General features: G+C 44.0%; 1 protein-coding gene across 1 annotated transcript in view; it reads left to right on the top strand.

The window, feature by feature from the left end:
* Window positions 1–1,187: 1,187 nt before the first annotated feature.
* LURAP1L (leucine rich adaptor protein 1 like) overlaps window positions 1,188–17,305 on the top strand; it is a 53,137-nt gene continuing 37,019 nt past the window's right edge. The window contains exon 1 of the mRNA XM_030192441.1: window positions 1,188–2,204. Within this exon, the coding sequence (XP_030048301.1) occupies window positions 1,989–2,204 (216 nt within the window). The 5' untranslated portion in view covers window positions 1,188–1,988. The remainder of the gene's footprint in view (window positions 2,205–17,305) is intronic.

Below are 17,305 nucleotides of genomic sequence, written 5' to 3'. Positions count from 1 at the left end.
GCGCGGCTGGTTCCTTGGGCGGTGGGGAGGATCGCAGTGGTGAGAAGAGGCATAGAGATGGTTCCCATGTCACAGGCCTCTGGTGTGGCGTGCAAGGGGAAAAGCACATGCTATGCGACTTGGAGATGCTCAGGGGAATGTACCGGTACCGGGAACGTGGTCGGTTACTCTGCTGTGCTCTTCCTCTTCAAGTAGTCCCGGAGGGTGTGTTTCCTTTGTTTGCATGCATGCAGAGACATGTGGTCACATTGCAAGCAGGGCTGTGCTTCGTGATCTGGGCCCAAGCACCGGATGCATGAATTGTGTGGATCCTGGGTGCTAATCCTCTTGCTGCAGCCCGGGCACCCTTTGAAGCTGGTTTTCTCCTTCTCCAGCATGATTGAGCTGTGTTGCTTCAGTTTTCTTTCTTTCTTTTTTTGAGAGCTAAGAAAAAAAAACAACCTTTGGGAACGGTGGAAAACTTAGGGGCCCTTTTACAAAGGTGTGCTGAAAAATGGCCTGCGGTAGTGTAGATGTGTTTTTTTCGGCACGCGCAGAATCATTTTTCAGTGCACCTGTAAAAAATGTATTTTAACATTTTTGCCGAAAATGGACGTGCGGCAAAATGAAAATTGCCGCGCGTCCATTTTGGGTCTGAGACCTTACCGCCAGCTATTGACCTAGCTGTAAGGTCTCATGTGGTAACTGGGCAGTAATGGTCTATACGAGTAAAATGTTGATTACCGCCCACGCACCAGAAAACAAAAATATTTTCCGTCACGTGTGTCAAAAATGAAATTACCGCAAGGGCCACACAGTAGCCGGGTGGTAACTCAAAATTGACGCGCGCCCACACGGCTTAGTAAAAGGGCCCCTTAGACTGGAAAAGGAAGGGGAAGTACAGGGGCATTTCTAACTATAAGGGAGGGGGGAACTCTACACATGTTCATAGGGTTAAAAAAAAACCCCTCTAAGCTATTGGAGAGCTTTTTCTATCCAATGGGAGCAGTCAGATGACGTCACCTATATGTGGCTGATGCATCCTGCTTGTCCTAGGAGAACCTTAAAACTTGACTTGGTTGCTGCACGTGACTGGCTTTACTTAACTGCTTTCTGGACTACACCCAGCCCTTCCAGGTTAAAAAGAAGGAGGTAGGCAAGTAACACATGCTTGTTTTATCTTGTGCCAGCTCTTTTATTTATTTGGGCCAAACCCAGAAGAATTATATGCAACCCCCTATTTTGTACATATTAACCCTTGACTATTTTCTTAGTCTTAACACAAACCAAAGTTAAAGAGCTGCCCTACGCTTTGCTGTTGCAGCCCAAAGAAGCGTGCAGAGGCAGCGTGTGCTCCTTTGCTTTGAGGATTACGGTAGGAGGGTCAGCCTTGTCTCTCCACCTGCTGGGGAGGGTGGGGTGTAAAGTTACAGCAGATCAGGAAACACAATGCCTGGGATCAAACTGTCTGATGTGTAGCAGCACAGTCTGCTTACATCACGGAGGAGGTTAGCCGGCTGCTGACCTGCTGTAGTATCGGGTGTCCAGTGTACATGACCGGACGTCTCTGGCACTGAAATGAAGAACTAGAAGCGCCGAAGAGTGCATTCAACTGGCATTTTAGTCCCTTTGAAGGCACTGTTTTCCGATCCACATGGACAGCGACGAGCTGACAGTTGCCTCCTTCCAAGGCACGAGTGCAGAGCCCTGTTTGCCGTCCGTCTCCTTCGCTGTTCAAAAATAATATTAAGGAAAGGAAGGAAGGAAGTTGCCTGTCCTGTTGCATGGCTACTTGAAACAGTCAGAAAGTTAACAAATCATTTTTTTTCTGGCTGCCATCTGACGCATGCCGCTAAGGACTAAACAAAACCAGAGACAGCAGGCTGCAGCAATCATTACAGCTGATTGTATGGAGCGCAACCCTGATTTGTTGTAAACATTGACAGATCATTTATTTTACTAGTAGTCCTACTCGGTTTAAGTATTCTTTCCCCCTTGGGAGAGGAAAAATGGAAGATTCCTTGCCTGACCTGAGGGACATAGAGATCAAGTTGGGGCGTAAGGTACCTGAGAGCTTGCTGAAATCCCTGCGAGAGGAGCAAGGCAGCCGCCTGAAGGAAGCCAGGGAGGATCATCCCAAGTTTACTCAAGCGCCGGCTGCTTTACAGAGCTCCAGTGCGCTGGAGAGGTTGGAGACCAGGATCCACCTTTTAAAACAGGAAATGGTGAGTAAATACTTTTTTTTTTTTCCCTAGCAGTGCACAGACAGGTAAGGCTTCCAGGAGTGATAGGCGAGAGGGATGGCTTCCAGACAGTTAGCAATTCCATGTGACAGTGGCAGAATCACATTACTTTCTGAGGTTCTGGTTCAGGTGTACCACTACTACTACTATTAATCATTTCTATAGCGCTACAAGGCATACACAGCGCTGTACACCATACACAAAAAAGACAGTCCCCGCTCAGAGCTTACAATCTAGATAAGACAGGTAAACAGACAGAACAATTAAGGGGAAGGGAATAAATAGGTGAGGTTAAAGGACAGGGCAAGTGAGTAGTGGTTAGGAGTCAAGTGCTCCACTCCCCAGCCTCCGCCCCCCCCCCCTCCCCGGTGATACAAATAAGAAGACTCCTGTAGCATAAGAACCAGCTCTGTGAGTGCCAGTGGTTCTGAGCATCCCAATATTAAGCAAGCTCCATTGTGTTCAGAGAGGAGTAATTTATATGTAGGACCTGCCCAACCATTAGGCAAGACTAGGTGGTTGCCTAGGGCAGCAGAATTTTTTTTTCAGGAGGGTGCAGCAAAGCACAGCCACAGTCATAAGCAAAACAATAGGCCTTAAGAGCCACACAAACTCCACAATTGGTACATATTTTTATCTGCATAGAAACTGGCTGCCCTCACTATTGGTGTTTAATTTAATATTTAAAAGCAAGATGTGTGGAGGAAGCAGATTAGAGGCCTGAAAGGGGGAGGGGTATAAGGCTGACAGTTTGTTTTAGAGTGCCCAGTACTCTTGCACTGACTGCCTGTGTTGTTGGCACCCTCCAATTATTTTGAAATGTTGGTGCCGATGCGCTTTAGCACGTATGACCCTCGGTGTCTGTTGTGAAAAGCTTTAAGTGCATTTGGCCCAGTCTCTGGACTTGCTGTTAATATGAAGCTGAGAGCCTGCAATTGACGGGAGCAGTGCCAGCCTGTTGAGTGAGGTGTCTTGCCTTAAGGTACTACAGGTTAATATAAAAGAGATTTTTAGCATTATTGTGGTATTGCTTTGAATGACTTTTCTGGCTTTTTCTTAGTGCACATACTGTTTTGGAAGTTAGGGGCAGGAATTAAAAACTACCGTTGCGCACAATTTTTGATAATGAGTTAAAATTCTTATATCTTAAAAGGTGCTTGTGGACTTTAGGGGTGCGTGAAGGGTGCTACATTGTGAATACCGAGTTCAGTCTGTGCACGGATATTAGATAACTTACTGTAAGTTCACTGTCTGTCTTCTTGTGCCCTCATAAATAAGCATTCAGGCCCCTAACCTCTTTGTTCAATTTAATTATCAAGTTATTGGTAATTGTGGGCACCCCAACATCAGCCTTCCCAGAGCAAACATATAAAAATGCATAATTGGTACCAGTTTTTAAATATTAATTTTTTTTTCTACAGTATATAGTCATTCTCCCCCCCCCCCCCAAATATTCAGCACTATTTAACTGGCCAGGAATGGCTCCTAGCCAGTTAAACAGTGCTTAACCAGCTATCCGCAAATATTCAGCAGCAGATAGCCGGTTATCTCCTGTTGAATACCTCCTGGTCAGCGCTTACCCTAGGATTCTATATATCACACCTTAATTTTTGCATGGAAATCGAAGCGTATTCTATAACTGTGCGTGTAACTTAATTGGTTAACTAGCTAATCAGCGCTGATAATTGGATGATCAGCACTAATTGACGCTGATTAAGATTTATGCGCACAACTTGCTAAGCGTATTCTGTAAGGTGGTACACGTAAATTCTAAGTTGCATCGTTGAAAAGGGGGTGTGGCCATAGGCGGAGTATGGGCAATCTAAAATATATGTGCTTTGTTATAGAATACACCCGCTCTGCGCCTAATTTAGGCATCAGGATCTACGCCAAGTAAAACACAGCGTAAATGGCCACGACTAAATTTGGTCACGTGGAGAGGCATTCGGCGTATTCTGTATACCGCGTGGAAATTTTAGGCCTTTTCTATAAAATATAAGGTGCTTTAGAGAATATCCCTAGGTGTACTTTTTTCCCAACTGGAATTTTCAGGCGCCATATATGGAATCTGGCTCCTAGTGGCTAACCAGTAATATCGCATGATATAATTGGCTATCTGCAAATATTCAGGGCAGGTCTATCTTTGGCCACTATAAAATTAGGGGCTCTTTTAGTAAGGTGCGCTGAAAGTGGCCTACGGTAGTGTAGACGCATGTTTTAGGCACACGCAAAATTATTTTTCAGCACACCTACAAAAAATGCTTCTTTTTTTTTTTTTTTTTGCAGAAAACGTACGTGCGGGAAAATCAAAATTGCCGCGCGTCCACTTTGGGTCTGAGACCTTACCGCCAGCCATTGACCTAGTGGTAAAGAATTCTGGCAGTAATGACCTACGCACGTCAAATGCCACTTGGCGCGCATTTATTACACACGCCCCCCCCAAAATAACATTTTTGAGACCCGCATATCGGACACGCACCAAAAATGAAATTACCGCAAGAACCACGTGGTAGTCGGGCAGTAACTCCATTTTGGCACGCGTTGGGCACACGTAGACACTTATACGGCTGAATTTTGGCTTGGCTGGATATTCAACACCAGTCACCAGAAATGATCCAGCATTGAATATCTGACCTCACTCTTGACCATGGGACGTAGCTGGGCTGCTTCCCACGGTCTGAATATCGGCCCCCGTGTATATATGAGGGCAATCTCTAAACTCCATATACCCAGGTAAATAGGTTATTGATAGGCCTCCTTGTAGGTTAAAGTTCCATATATACCAGTGGAGTTAGGGTGGCATCAAAAGCTGTTTTGCTTTGACTGTCCAGCTCTTTGCTGCCCTCCCTAGAAGCTCCCACCTTAAGTAACTCCCTATTCTATTTAATGTTGAAGCAGTTCCTGAGCTCACCTGTTGAGTGAATAGAGCTGTAGCTTTTTTCCAAAAGGGCTGATATAGAAAAGTTATTCTGTGTAAAGTGTCACCTTTCATTGCAAATGTGTCAGACCCGTGAGTTCTTGTGCCGAGTAGAACACTGGAAAAGAGGAGGACCCAGGTCCTGACTCGGAGGTCGGCAAGCCATTCTCCGGAGGTTGAGCCCCCAGGTGCAGGCGGCCGACAGGACTTAGAGAACAGGCACCGAAAGTAGACAGGAGACACGCTGGGTCAAATAGGCAGGCAGTAGGCACAGAGAGTAGTCAGGATACAGACAGAAGTCAGCAACGAGGAAGCAAGCAGTTAGAAAGCAAACAGCGCAAAAACACCTACCAGAGTAGCAGCCGAAGCATGGAGCCCAAGGGAAGATCAGCAGAAAGTGCTGGTGTCTGATGTCAGCAAGAGCCTAGCAGGGTGAGAGAGAGCAGCCATAGGGAGAGAGCAGGAGGAGGGAACAAGCAGTAGCCAATAGGAAAGGAGCAAGGGAAAGGGAGAACCCTGAAAGGCCACGCGGGACGATAGAGAGCGGAGCTATACAAACGCGTGGAGCATCACGACGCAGAGACGCCAAGATTGCAGAGGGCAGCCTTTGTTTTTTGCATTACGGAAGAATAGGAAGTCACCTAATCAGCATGCATTTCTATGCTCATTGTGCTTGGAGCTGACGATCTTGTTGGTTCATGTGCCTGCCAGCTCTGAGCATTCAGCATTAGCAACTGCGGGCGCTAATGGGCTCTAGCGTCCGCATTTCCTTCTGAGCATTGGGCCTGTTGTGAGAGACTCTTGCTTTCATGGGTCATCTCCTGCAGTCCCACTGGGGAGCTAAGAACCCCCACAGTGCAGCCTCCCCTTCCATCAGCAGCAGGAGATGCCTTAATAAAATGTCATCTCCTGCTGCCATGGGACCAGTTTCGTGATAAGAACTGCAAAATCACACAGCTCTTATCATGAAACTGGTCCTGTAACAGCAGAATATGACATTATATTAAGGTACTTCTTGCTGCCCTAGGGAGAGGGGGCTTGTTGGTACCACTGCTGAGGTCTGTCAGGGGGTGGAGCCAAGGAAGGAGTGGGTGGGTCAGGGGGTGTGGCTGGGCAGAGTGGGGCAAAGCAGAGGGTGTGGCTTAAAATCCTCTCAAAGATCAGTCCCCCTTGGCAGCTCAGATATTTATGCCAGTTTTCACACAGAAAAAAAGGTTGTGTTGGGGGCTGGAAAAATTTGGAGTGCCTAATGACCTGCCACTGCAGCCCTTTGGGCCTGAGCAAGAAAGGGAAAGGAAATGGGATTTGATATACCACCTTTCTGTAGTTAGAATCAAAGCAATTTTGTATATTATATACAGGTTCTTATTTTGTACCTGGGGTAATGGAGGGTTAAGTGACTTGCCCAGAGTCACAAGGACCTGCAGTAGGAACTGAACCCACTTTCCCTGGTTCGTAGTCTGCTCGTCCACTCCATCCCTGATACAGTTAAAAGCTGGGTGAAAGGCAGAGCAGTGGGTTGGGGGGGGGGGAGGGGGGGCAGAATCCAGAATTAGAAAAGAAAAAGTACCTAGTGGAAGAAGAGAGAAGTCAGTCAAAAGTAGGGGGGGGGAAGCCAAAATTGGCTACAACAATAAATCATAAAAGCCAATAGACCAAACAAAACAAAAAAATTGCTGGCTCCTCAATTCCTGGCTGACATCCAGGATTTCTAAATATTTTTCCTAACTGTTTTGTTTTGTGAGTCTTGCTATTTCAGTTAAAAACTGTCCAGAAATTCAGAAGGGCCAAAGTTAGGCTGCTACAGTTGAGTGCCACACAGATACTGAGCATAAGGTTTCTGTAGGGGGAGAGAGGATATTGAGAGGGCATCCCATGAGAGGATGAGGGTAGGGATGGAGAATGCTGAGAGTGGACCCCTGCTAGGAGGGAGGATTCTGGGTGAACCTCATGCAGTGAGCAGTATTGTAACTGAGGCCCATGCAAATGAAGGTAAAATTTAAGATTGAGGCCCATTTGAAAATCAAAATAACAACAAACAATGATGTGGAAGGAGTTAAAGCAGTTGAATTATTTAGCAAAAGGAGATCCTGTGAATGAAACCCAGGGATAGTGGAGTTGTTGTCCCCCCCCCCCCCCCCCCCCCCACCACCACCAGCAAACAAGCCTGTACTGAAATAAAATATTTTAAAGGTATACTGCAGACAGATGTTTTTAAAGTAAGGAAGAAGGTCCTGATCCATAAAGACAGGTGACAAGAGCAAATCTAGCCTGTACTAAGCAAACAGATAACAATTCTGATAAAATTAACATTGCCTTAGGGAGGGAGCTGGTACAGATCCTGCAAGCAGTGGTACTGTTGTAAGCTCTGGACATTATTCACTAAGGTGACCATTCTCTAAAGTCACGCCACAAAGGGGCACCTTAGGGTTGAATTCTATATAGTGTGCCGAAAAAGCACTATTATATAAGCTGCACTTAGTTAGGTGTGGTTTATAGAATAGCACTTATATCTGGGAATCATGCTTAAATTTAGGCATGCACAATTTTATATATTCCACAGTCCTTTTCTTTTAAAAATTTTTTGAAGAACGGGGATCATCAGAATAATCAACAGCATTTCCCATTTGGGCACAGCGTCCCATACAATGATGGCGCTGTGTACATCTTCATAGATCTACTCGATATTTTCACATTTTTTTGTTTGTTTTTACCATCTTCAACAGTCATTCCAAAGAGCATGTAACTTATATAACTTATAGCTTTTAAACTACAATTAGTTGTACTTAACTTTGGCAGCAATTGTACCACCGAGTCAAACCTCTGCCGACATGGCCAGGTTTCGTAATTCTCCATCAGGGTAGAGGTTTGCTGTGAAAGAAAGTAAAGTTAGTAAATTGTTGCTATCCTTTAAAAAAAAAAAAAAAACACTTTCTATTTTCTATAAGGACTGTAACTCTACCAACTCATGGTCTGCTCTTGCAAATGCAAAAAAAATGACTGCGGCGTCTGACGCGGACGCCATATTTTAAATAGCTCCCAGCTGATCATAATGCTCATTTCTGATAGGGCCATGGATCTCAGGCTACCATCAATCAAATACACGACCACCAATCAATTTCTGAGTTCAGTCCCCCCGGATGCAAAGTTTGTAAATGAAAAATCCACCTTTGTTCTTTATAATTTAATAAACGTCCAGCATTTCCACCCTCCCATCCCAACTGGACCTGGTCAGCAATTCGCCATTTTGGTGCGCTTTGGGCACACATAGACACCTACGCGGCTTAGTAAAAGGACCCCCTAGGCTGTAGCAATCCCCTTTGTTCTGTTTCCCCAGTTATAGGTGTGTTGCTGTTCTAGGGTAAACTGTAATAATTGTAATGCTGCCTTTTCAGAGGTATGGTTGGTAGTGTGTGAGTCTAGGCAGTGCTGATACAATATGGCAGATTTACTCTAAAACCCTGCACTCAGCATCTACAGTACTTCTTAATGCACCTGACAGCTGGCTCTGAAGGGAAGTCATGTAGAAATCTGGCAGCTTTACTCTAACCCCACTGCAAAATTTAAAATTTGTATTCACACACTCACATTAACCCTCAGATTCTACTGGTCACCCAAATTTGGGTGTAGATCGCAGATCCATGCGTAAACTAATTAGGTAATGATAATCAATTATTGGTGTTAACATGCACTTAATTGGTAGTTTATTAAGAGAATACACATCTCTGCCCTGTGCCCTATTCCCTAACACGAATGCCTAAACTTCATATTGTGCAAATCCAAAGGGGGTATGGCCAGGGGCTTTATAATTGGAATGATTTTTTAATGTATTTCCTAGATGATTTTCTAGTTTCTTTGTTTGCTATCTGCTTAGAACTCATTTTGGAAGTAGGAGAATGTAAGAAATATTGTTATCCTTATTTATTTATTCATGACGTGTATACCCCACATTAGCCTGAAATAGACTCAAGTTCATTGTGGCTTACAAACAAACAATAAAGTGAATAAAAACATAATAATGTACAGAATATAACACAAATTACAGTAAGTTCAAGAAGCAAATTAATACATGTGCAGTAAGTATCCAGGGATTTAGACTATCTCAAGGACAAACCAATAATTAAGGGTGGGTAGGTGAGAGCGTAATTAGGCAGGACTAGATGGGAAACGAGATTACGAAAAGGGTGTGGGTAAAATTTAAATAGAGTTCTTTGTATTCCGAAAGGCCAGACTGAAGAAATGTGTTTTTAGAAGACTTCTAAAAGTTTGGTAATCATCAGTTATGTTATGTTGCCTTCATTTGGGTGCCTGACTTCCATTGGGTGCAGAATTTATACCAGCCCTTGGCAGGCTTAAGTGCTCATGCCCAAATTTAAGCACAAAATGTGCACTAAGGGGCCCTTTTACTAAGGTGCATAGGCACCTACACAAGTACAACATGTGTCAAATTGGAACTACCGTCTGGCTACTGTGTGCCCCGGGCGGTAATTTCATTTTTGATATGCGTAATCGGCAGTGTATGCACGCTGACGATTACCGCACGGTTAATGCATTAGACCTTATCATTAAGTCAGTGGGTGGCGGTAAGGTCTCAGGCTGAGACTAGCCACGTGCTGTTTTTAATTTTGCCGCACGTCCATTTTCGGCCACAAAAAAAAGACCTTTTTTGCAGGCACGCTGAAAAATAGACCCGCACGCATCCAAAACACATGCCTACACCAGCACAAACTATTTTTTGGTGCACCTTAGTAAAATGGCATCTAAGGTGGTATTCTGCAAAGGGCTCTCTGTGCACAATGCCATTTAGAAAATACTGGCTTAGCACGGATCATCCTGGTGCCTAATAGAGAGCTGCACGGTCACAGCAGGGATCCCATGGGGATGGATCCAGGCCCATGGGGATTCTGTGGGGATGAACCCAGGTCTCCCCCACCCGAACCTCAGGATACCCTTCCTGCACGTACCTCTATACACCCAGGTGGTCTAGTGGTCTCGTTGGGGCAGGAAGGAACCCCATTCTTTCCTGCCCCACTGCCACTAATCCATTTGCTGCCGCCGCTTTACTAAAATGGTTGCCGAGACTTCAAACGGCGGCTTTGCAAAACTTCCACTTGAATTCTTGGCAGCAATTCTAAAAAAGCAGTGGCAGTGGGGCAGGAAAAAATGGGGATCTTTCCTGCCCCAAAGAGACTACTAGACCACCAGGGTGCATAGAGGTATGTGCAGGAGGGCAAAAAAGTGAATTTTTGGTTTGTCTTTGGGGTGGTTGCCTGCAGAACCACCCCAATGATGGAGAGATGGAGACAAAGTTATGGGTGATGGGTGGATTGGATGGATGAATGGGGTCTTTGTGGGTGGGAAGGGGCTATAAGAAAAAGGTGGAGAAAGGGAAGTAGGTGGGAGGGGACTGTAAAAAAAGGTGGGTGGATGGAGGGGGTTCTGGAAAATAAGATTGGGAAGATAGGTGGGAGGGGGCTGTGTAAAAAAAATGGATGGAGTGTGGGAGCAGGGAGGGAAGCTGGATAAAGAGTGGTATATGGAAGGGTTAGGGGAAAGGGGGAAATAAAGCCCATGGGAAAGGAAAGGGGGATATGCTGCTCATGGATGTTTGGTTCTTTTGAAAATGTACATCTTTTTAAATTATATATTTAGCAGGGTAAGAAGAAAATGCATTTGTTACTTTTCACAGTATTTTCACTGCTTATAGAATCTTGATTTCTTGGGGGGGTCAAGGTGACTGAGCGGCGGAGTGTGATGTGGTGCGCCTTGGTGGGTTGGGGATGGAGGAGATTATTTGTGGTGGGGACGGGTTAGATTTCTGTCCCCGTGCAACTCTCTAGTGCCTAACTTTGGGCATCATTTATTGAATCTAGCTTTATGTGTCTATAAAATAATGAGTGGAGTGGAACGGGTAGACGTAAATCGTTTGTTTACTCTTTCCAAAAATACTAGGACTAGGGGGCATGCAATGAAGCTACAAAGTAGTAAATTTAAAACAAATCGGAGAAAATGTTTCTTCACTCAACGTGTAATTAAACTCTGGAATTCGTTGCCAGAGAAGGTGGTAAAGGCGATTAGGTTAGCGGGGTTTTAAAAAGGTTTGGGTGGCTTCCTAAAGGAAAATGACTTGGGGAAAATCCACAGCTTATTTCTGGGGTAAGCATCTGAAAACGTACTGAACTTTTTTGGGATCTTGCTAGGTATTTGTGACTTGGTTTGGCCACTGTTGGAAACAGGATCCTGGGCTTGATGGACCTTTGGTCTGTCCCAGTGTAGCAATACTTATGTACTTAACAAGCTTTTCTTCTGCCCCAGCAGTAACTTAATAAGGGCTCCTCCATAATCCATAGGGGTGGGGGCAGAACAACAGTCGTTTGCAAAGGGCAATGAAAATAAGTAGCACCAGCCCTGGTCATTGCAGCTCTGCATTGGAGCATTAGTACACCTCTCACATACTTGAGGCTTCAAGAGACTGCAAGATAACTTGCCGGCAGTTGGCAAATTCTAGGTGGACAGCTTTGAGTTTGTTCTGATATCGGTTGAGAACTTAATTCCAGGCACTGATTAATGACAGCATCGTCGTGTGCCAGCTGCAGATGCTCATGCACATGCATGCCAATATCATCACCCACTGAGGAATTCAGCACAGTGAACTAAGCTGAGCAACCTGCCTCAGCTACGGTGAATGGAGGCACCAGGATCTGTATAGTTCATTTACCAGCAGTTTCTCTGTAAGGTCTGCTTGAATTCTGGGTTCATGGCATCTTGTGACCTCGGAGTATGAAAGAGAAGGGCTGTTTGATTAGAAGTTCCTATCCTGGCTCCAGTCTTCCTCAGCATGGTGAAGAAGGTACATTACTCTGGTTCCAATCCACACTTATTTTGCACCAGCCCAGGTCACGTTCAATATGGTTCAACACTTGTGAGTTATTGCTAGTGCACCTGCCCCCATAAAATTGGTTGAACTTCCTTTGCTCCTCCACTGACCACCTCCCTACTCTCAAAACATATTGGGATGATAAGTTAATATGCACTCTCTGGCATGAAATTTGAAACATCGGGCATCCCAGGATATAAGGGAAATGGGACTTGATATACGCCTTTCTGAGGTTTTTGCAACTACATTCAAAGCGGTTTACATATATTCAGGTACTTATTTTGTACCAGGGGCAATGGAGGGTTAAGTGACTTGCCCAGTGTCACAAGAAGCTGCAGTGGGAATCAAACTCAGTTCCCCAGGATCAAAGTCCACTGCACTAACCAATAGGCTACTCGAGAGAGGAAAGAGTGATTGAATATAGGCCCTTTGCCATATTGGGTGAGGCTTTTCTCACTGTTCACATCACGGCTTAACATTAAGGTGAATAAGGTATATTTTCAAATCTTTAAAATAGTAAATACGACCAGTGGGTTTAATGCCTGTTTGTATTGTTTTCATTCTGTTCCTTTTTGATTGTTTGCTTTCTCCTTTATAATAAGTGACAAGGCTTGTAAGCTGGCCTGTGCTACACTGAATGTTGACAGCAGTTTTATTTGACTACCTGTCTCAGAACAAGAAAAATTACTGTCGTTTTTTTTTTTTTTTTTGGAAGAAAGGCACATAAAAGAAAAACTTATCTGACCAGTTTAAACACTAGAAGAGGGATATTATCCAAACCATGGGGCCAATTTAAGTTCAAGGGATGGTTGCATTGTCTTTTGGGCATTTTTAACATTGACTGATTATTGACTTAAGTCACTAATCCCTGACTTGAATATAAAGTGCTAAAAATTAGGCATGCTGATTTGGATATGTGCCCAATTTGCGCGCACAATTTAATTGAATAAACGAGCTGTGGAGCCTAATGCCAAAGCACTTCCTGTGTCACCCCTTCTGACATGCATTTCCTGCTGCCCAGGGGCAGGGCAGGAAGAGCTTTGCACAGTGCTTCAGCACCAGGTTCTGCTGTCACTTCTTCTTTATTTAAAATAGACCCTCGCTTTGTAATCGCAAGAATAAAGGAGGTTTGAGGGGCGAGGCGGATTGGGGAGGAGAAAGGAGGAGCCAGGAAGAGGCAAGATGGGGAGATGGTAGACCATGTGCAGGCTGGAGAAGGAATAAGGGGACTAACTGACAGATGGTGGGGATGGGAGAAGGGAGGCATCATGTTAAAAGAAGGGGTCTGATGCTCAGGATGGATGGAGGAGGCTGGGGATAGGAGAAGGGGCTAAATCAGGCAGGTGATGAGGCTGAGAGATGAGACTGGTGCTAGCAGGTGGCAGTGTAAGAAGGAGGCTGATGCAGGGAAGTGAAAGGAACAGTAGGGATGTAACTGGGAGGGGGTAAAGCAAGGGTATATGTAGTAGAGTGTGGACATGGAAGAGCAGAAGAATGCGTTTGGGGGAGGGGGAGATGAAAGAAGGCAAGGTAAATGAGTAGGTGGGCAGATGCTGGTGATGGGGTATATGGGAAGAGGCAGAGAATGGATGCTAGGGATGTAGGAGAGATGGGCAATGGATGTTGTGGAAAGGAGACAAAGAGGAAAAAAAGCTATAGAAAAGGTGAGATAATCAAAGAGGGCTGGTCTTAGGAAATGAGAAGGTGGAAATGGGAGTGTAGAAAAGGGAATGGGAGCTGGATAAGATGGTAAGACATAAGGAAGGAACTGAAGGTGGAGAGGGGATGAGTGACAGGAGAGGCAGAGGCAAATGAGACAGGATAGAGGAAGACAGGTGTAATGGAGGATGGGAAGAAGACGGAGTAAAAAAAATATTGGAAATGGAATTCAGATCTTGGAAAAGGGCTTATGAGAAAAACAAGCAAAACTGGGAGGGAGGGCAGGACTATCCCAACTGATCATTTTGTTTTTCCCGACAAAGTTACGAAATGTTTCATTCTTTAAAAATTGAAAATAAATGTCAGCTTTGAAAATGTGCATATCTTGTATTTTGTTCATTGAAGAAGGAAATGTTTTGTTTCCCTTTCATCAGTGCTAATGGGGGTTTGTTTTGTTGTGTTTCAATTTCATTTTTTAATCTGTATATTTATTTCTAATTCCTAATCTTATTCTTTTCTATGTGATGGTCTTTTGTTTTCCATATGTAACCGGGATGCAGGATTCTGTTAACTTGTGGGTTCTGTGTAGGAAACGGTAGCAGTCCAACATGTTCTCTTTTCCTAGGGTTACCATATTTGGTCCCCCCCCCCTAAAAAAAAAAGGACACATGCCCCTGTCACACCCCACTCCGCCACCTGTCACATATCACCCCACCCCTTTCACCCCCCACAACCCCTTAAGGGTCAATTAAAAACATCCCAGCAGAAACTGATGACATAATATAGAACTTATTGTATTCCAAATCATTAGACAGACAATGTTTACAGATATTGCAAAATGCAGCCATTTTGGTGTTAGGGGACATCTAAAAATATGTTCATATCACACATCTGTTTAAACATTACCTTTGGTTACCTATTCAATTGTAGAAAAGGTTTTGAAATTTTGATTATTGTTCATGATGCTTTCTATACTCATACTCTCCCCCAATACTTACAGTCTCTAACTATATTCCCTATATACCAGTTAGGATCTTAAGGTGTCTCCAAGATCACAGAATGGTGGCACCACCTATTGAAAAGCATGCTGGGAATCCACTTGTGAAAGTACTTTCTTTTTGTTAGCTCCTACTTTGTGGAATTAGATTTCCAAGATTAATTCATAATGAAGGAAATTTCAAAAGATTTAAAGCTTAGGCTAAAAGCTTACTACTTTACCCAGGCTTTTAGTAATCAACTGGAAGGAGAGGATAGGATTCAATGAGTGTGTCTGGGGAGGTACTTTAAGGTACCTGTTTTGCTTTTATTTTATTTTGCATATGTATCTTTTTTGTTTTATGGAGTTCCTTTCTTTTAGTGTTTATACTTTAGGTTATGGTAAACTACACCTTGATCTGATAAAGCTAGATGATATGTCAAATTTTAATAAATGATAAAAAGCAAAAGTCTTTGTATTCTTTTAACCTACCACTTGAGGATACATTTGCCTTGTGTAAGTGTGGATTTCTGTGTATTTTCCTCTGTTCTCTCCCACTCTTCTCGTGCTGCTATCCCATGGAAACTTTCTTTTCACTTTGCAGAGGGGAACAAAAGAAAGGTGTGAATCCACTGGCTAATCACTTGCCCACTAGCCTGAGTATAGGGCTGGGTTCCCCACAAGCATTGTTGTTGAGGATGAAGTGTCTGAAAGTCTATAGATCTTGGTATCCAGACTGATTGCAGCAGTGATGAGAATGATTATCAGAATCATACCAATAAATTGGAACCTGTCTTTTTCCACACCCGAATGACATCTCAACACTGTTTATTTTGTGAGGTGTGGGGCAATGCCTGAAGAAGCTCTATGATGTATAACGTGTTTGTGGGAAAAGATATTTGTGTAAAACGTTGTGACAAAAGTGTGCACTAGCTGTATATTTGTTTTGGCAAAGAGAACTGTGGTTATACGCAGGGCTTTTTTTGAGAGGGTACTTGGGGGTACTGAGTACCGGCACTTTTTCCATTGTCTGCTAAAATTGACCCATGGTCCCTAAGTTTTAATGAAAGAGCTCAGGCTCTACACACCAATTTTGCCTTGTCATTGATTCTGTGACTGATTGAAGGGGGCCTGGCTATTGTGGGGCGGTTCCCTCAGTAATCACCCCACCCCTGAAGGGTGACCTAGCATTTAAGTACCGGCACCTTTTTTGCTAAAAGAAATGCACTGGTACGTATTCATCTTCAGGGGCCTATGGGTTCAGTTGGAACATAAGAATATAAGCGTTGCCTTACTGAAACAGACTAAAGGTCCATCAAGTCCAGTGTCCTGTTTCCAATAGTGGCCAATCTAGCTCAGAAGTACCTAAGAAGATCCCAGAGCAGTACACAGATTTTATGCTGCTCGTGCTGTTCTAGGCAAAGTATAGTGTAGCTTAAACAGCCAGCTAAACCATCACCAAGTAGAAGCTTTACGAGTAGACTCTCAAATCGTAAGCAAATCTTTTTATTGTAGTACTCATAATAAACAAAGAAAATCCAATTTACGGTTCAGTTGCATGGACAGAATTATTGCCTTCTGCACATAGAGTCTGCACCTACCCACCTCAGAGGCAAAGAGATGGCAAGAACCTCATCCAAGCTGTAACACTCAAAAAGGGGAATACAGTGGAGTAACTTGCGGAGGAGTGGCCTAGTGGTTAGGGTGGTGGACTTTGGTCCTGAGGAACTGAGTTCGATTCCCACTTCAGGCACAGGCAGCTCCTTGTGATTCTGGGCAAGTCACTTAACCCTCCATTGCCCTACGTAAGCCGCATTGAGCCTGCCATGAGTGGGAAAGCACGGGGTACAAATGTAACAAAAAAATTGAATAGGGAATGACTTTGGGAGATGCTGAAAAATCTTGATGGTATTACAGTAGATTAAGGAGGGATCAACCCCTAGAACAGCTGTTGATCACAAAGGCATGGTAGCAAAAATTGGGAGACTCTTGCACAGCCCACAGGGGCAGAGAGAGAGGGCTGGCCCTAGATCAATAGGGAAAGCTCAAAAGGAGCCAATAGGGAAAGCTCATTTATACACAGTCAATACAATTAAATATAAATAATACTCATATTAAATATATATAACAATGAGCCCCTGCTACCATGAACATGGGGGCAGAACGGTGGATTTTCCCCAAGTCCATCTTAATAATAGCTTATGGACTTTTCTTTTAGGAAATGATCCAAACCTTTAAATCCTGCTAAGCTAACTGCTTTTACCACATTCTCTGGCAACGAATTCCTGAGTTCAGTTACTTGGTAGCCTCATTGCATGCCCCCAAGTCCTAATATTTTTGGAAAGAGTAAACAAGCGATTCATCTCTACCCATTCCACTCTACTCAGACCTTATCATATCACCTCTCAGCCATACATAAGTACTACCCAGTTCCACTCCACTCAGACCTTGTCATATCTCCTCTCAGCCATACTGAGAAAGACCAAAGGTCCATCAAGCCCAGCATCCTGTTTCCAACAGTGGCCAACCCAGGTCACAAATACCTGGCAAGATCCCAAAAAAGTACAAAACATTTTTTGCTGCTTATCCCAGAAATAGTGGGTTTTCCCCAAGTCCATCTAATAATGGTCTATGGATTTTTCCTTTAGGAAGCC

This window comes from Microcaecilia unicolor, chromosome 2 (genome assembly GCF_901765095.1).
Source record: "Microcaecilia unicolor chromosome 2, aMicUni1.1, whole genome shotgun sequence".
NCBI classification, from domain to species: Eukaryota; Metazoa; Chordata; class Amphibia; order Gymnophiona; family Siphonopidae; genus Microcaecilia; species Microcaecilia unicolor.
This window is presented reverse-complemented; position numbering and strand designations above follow the sequence as displayed.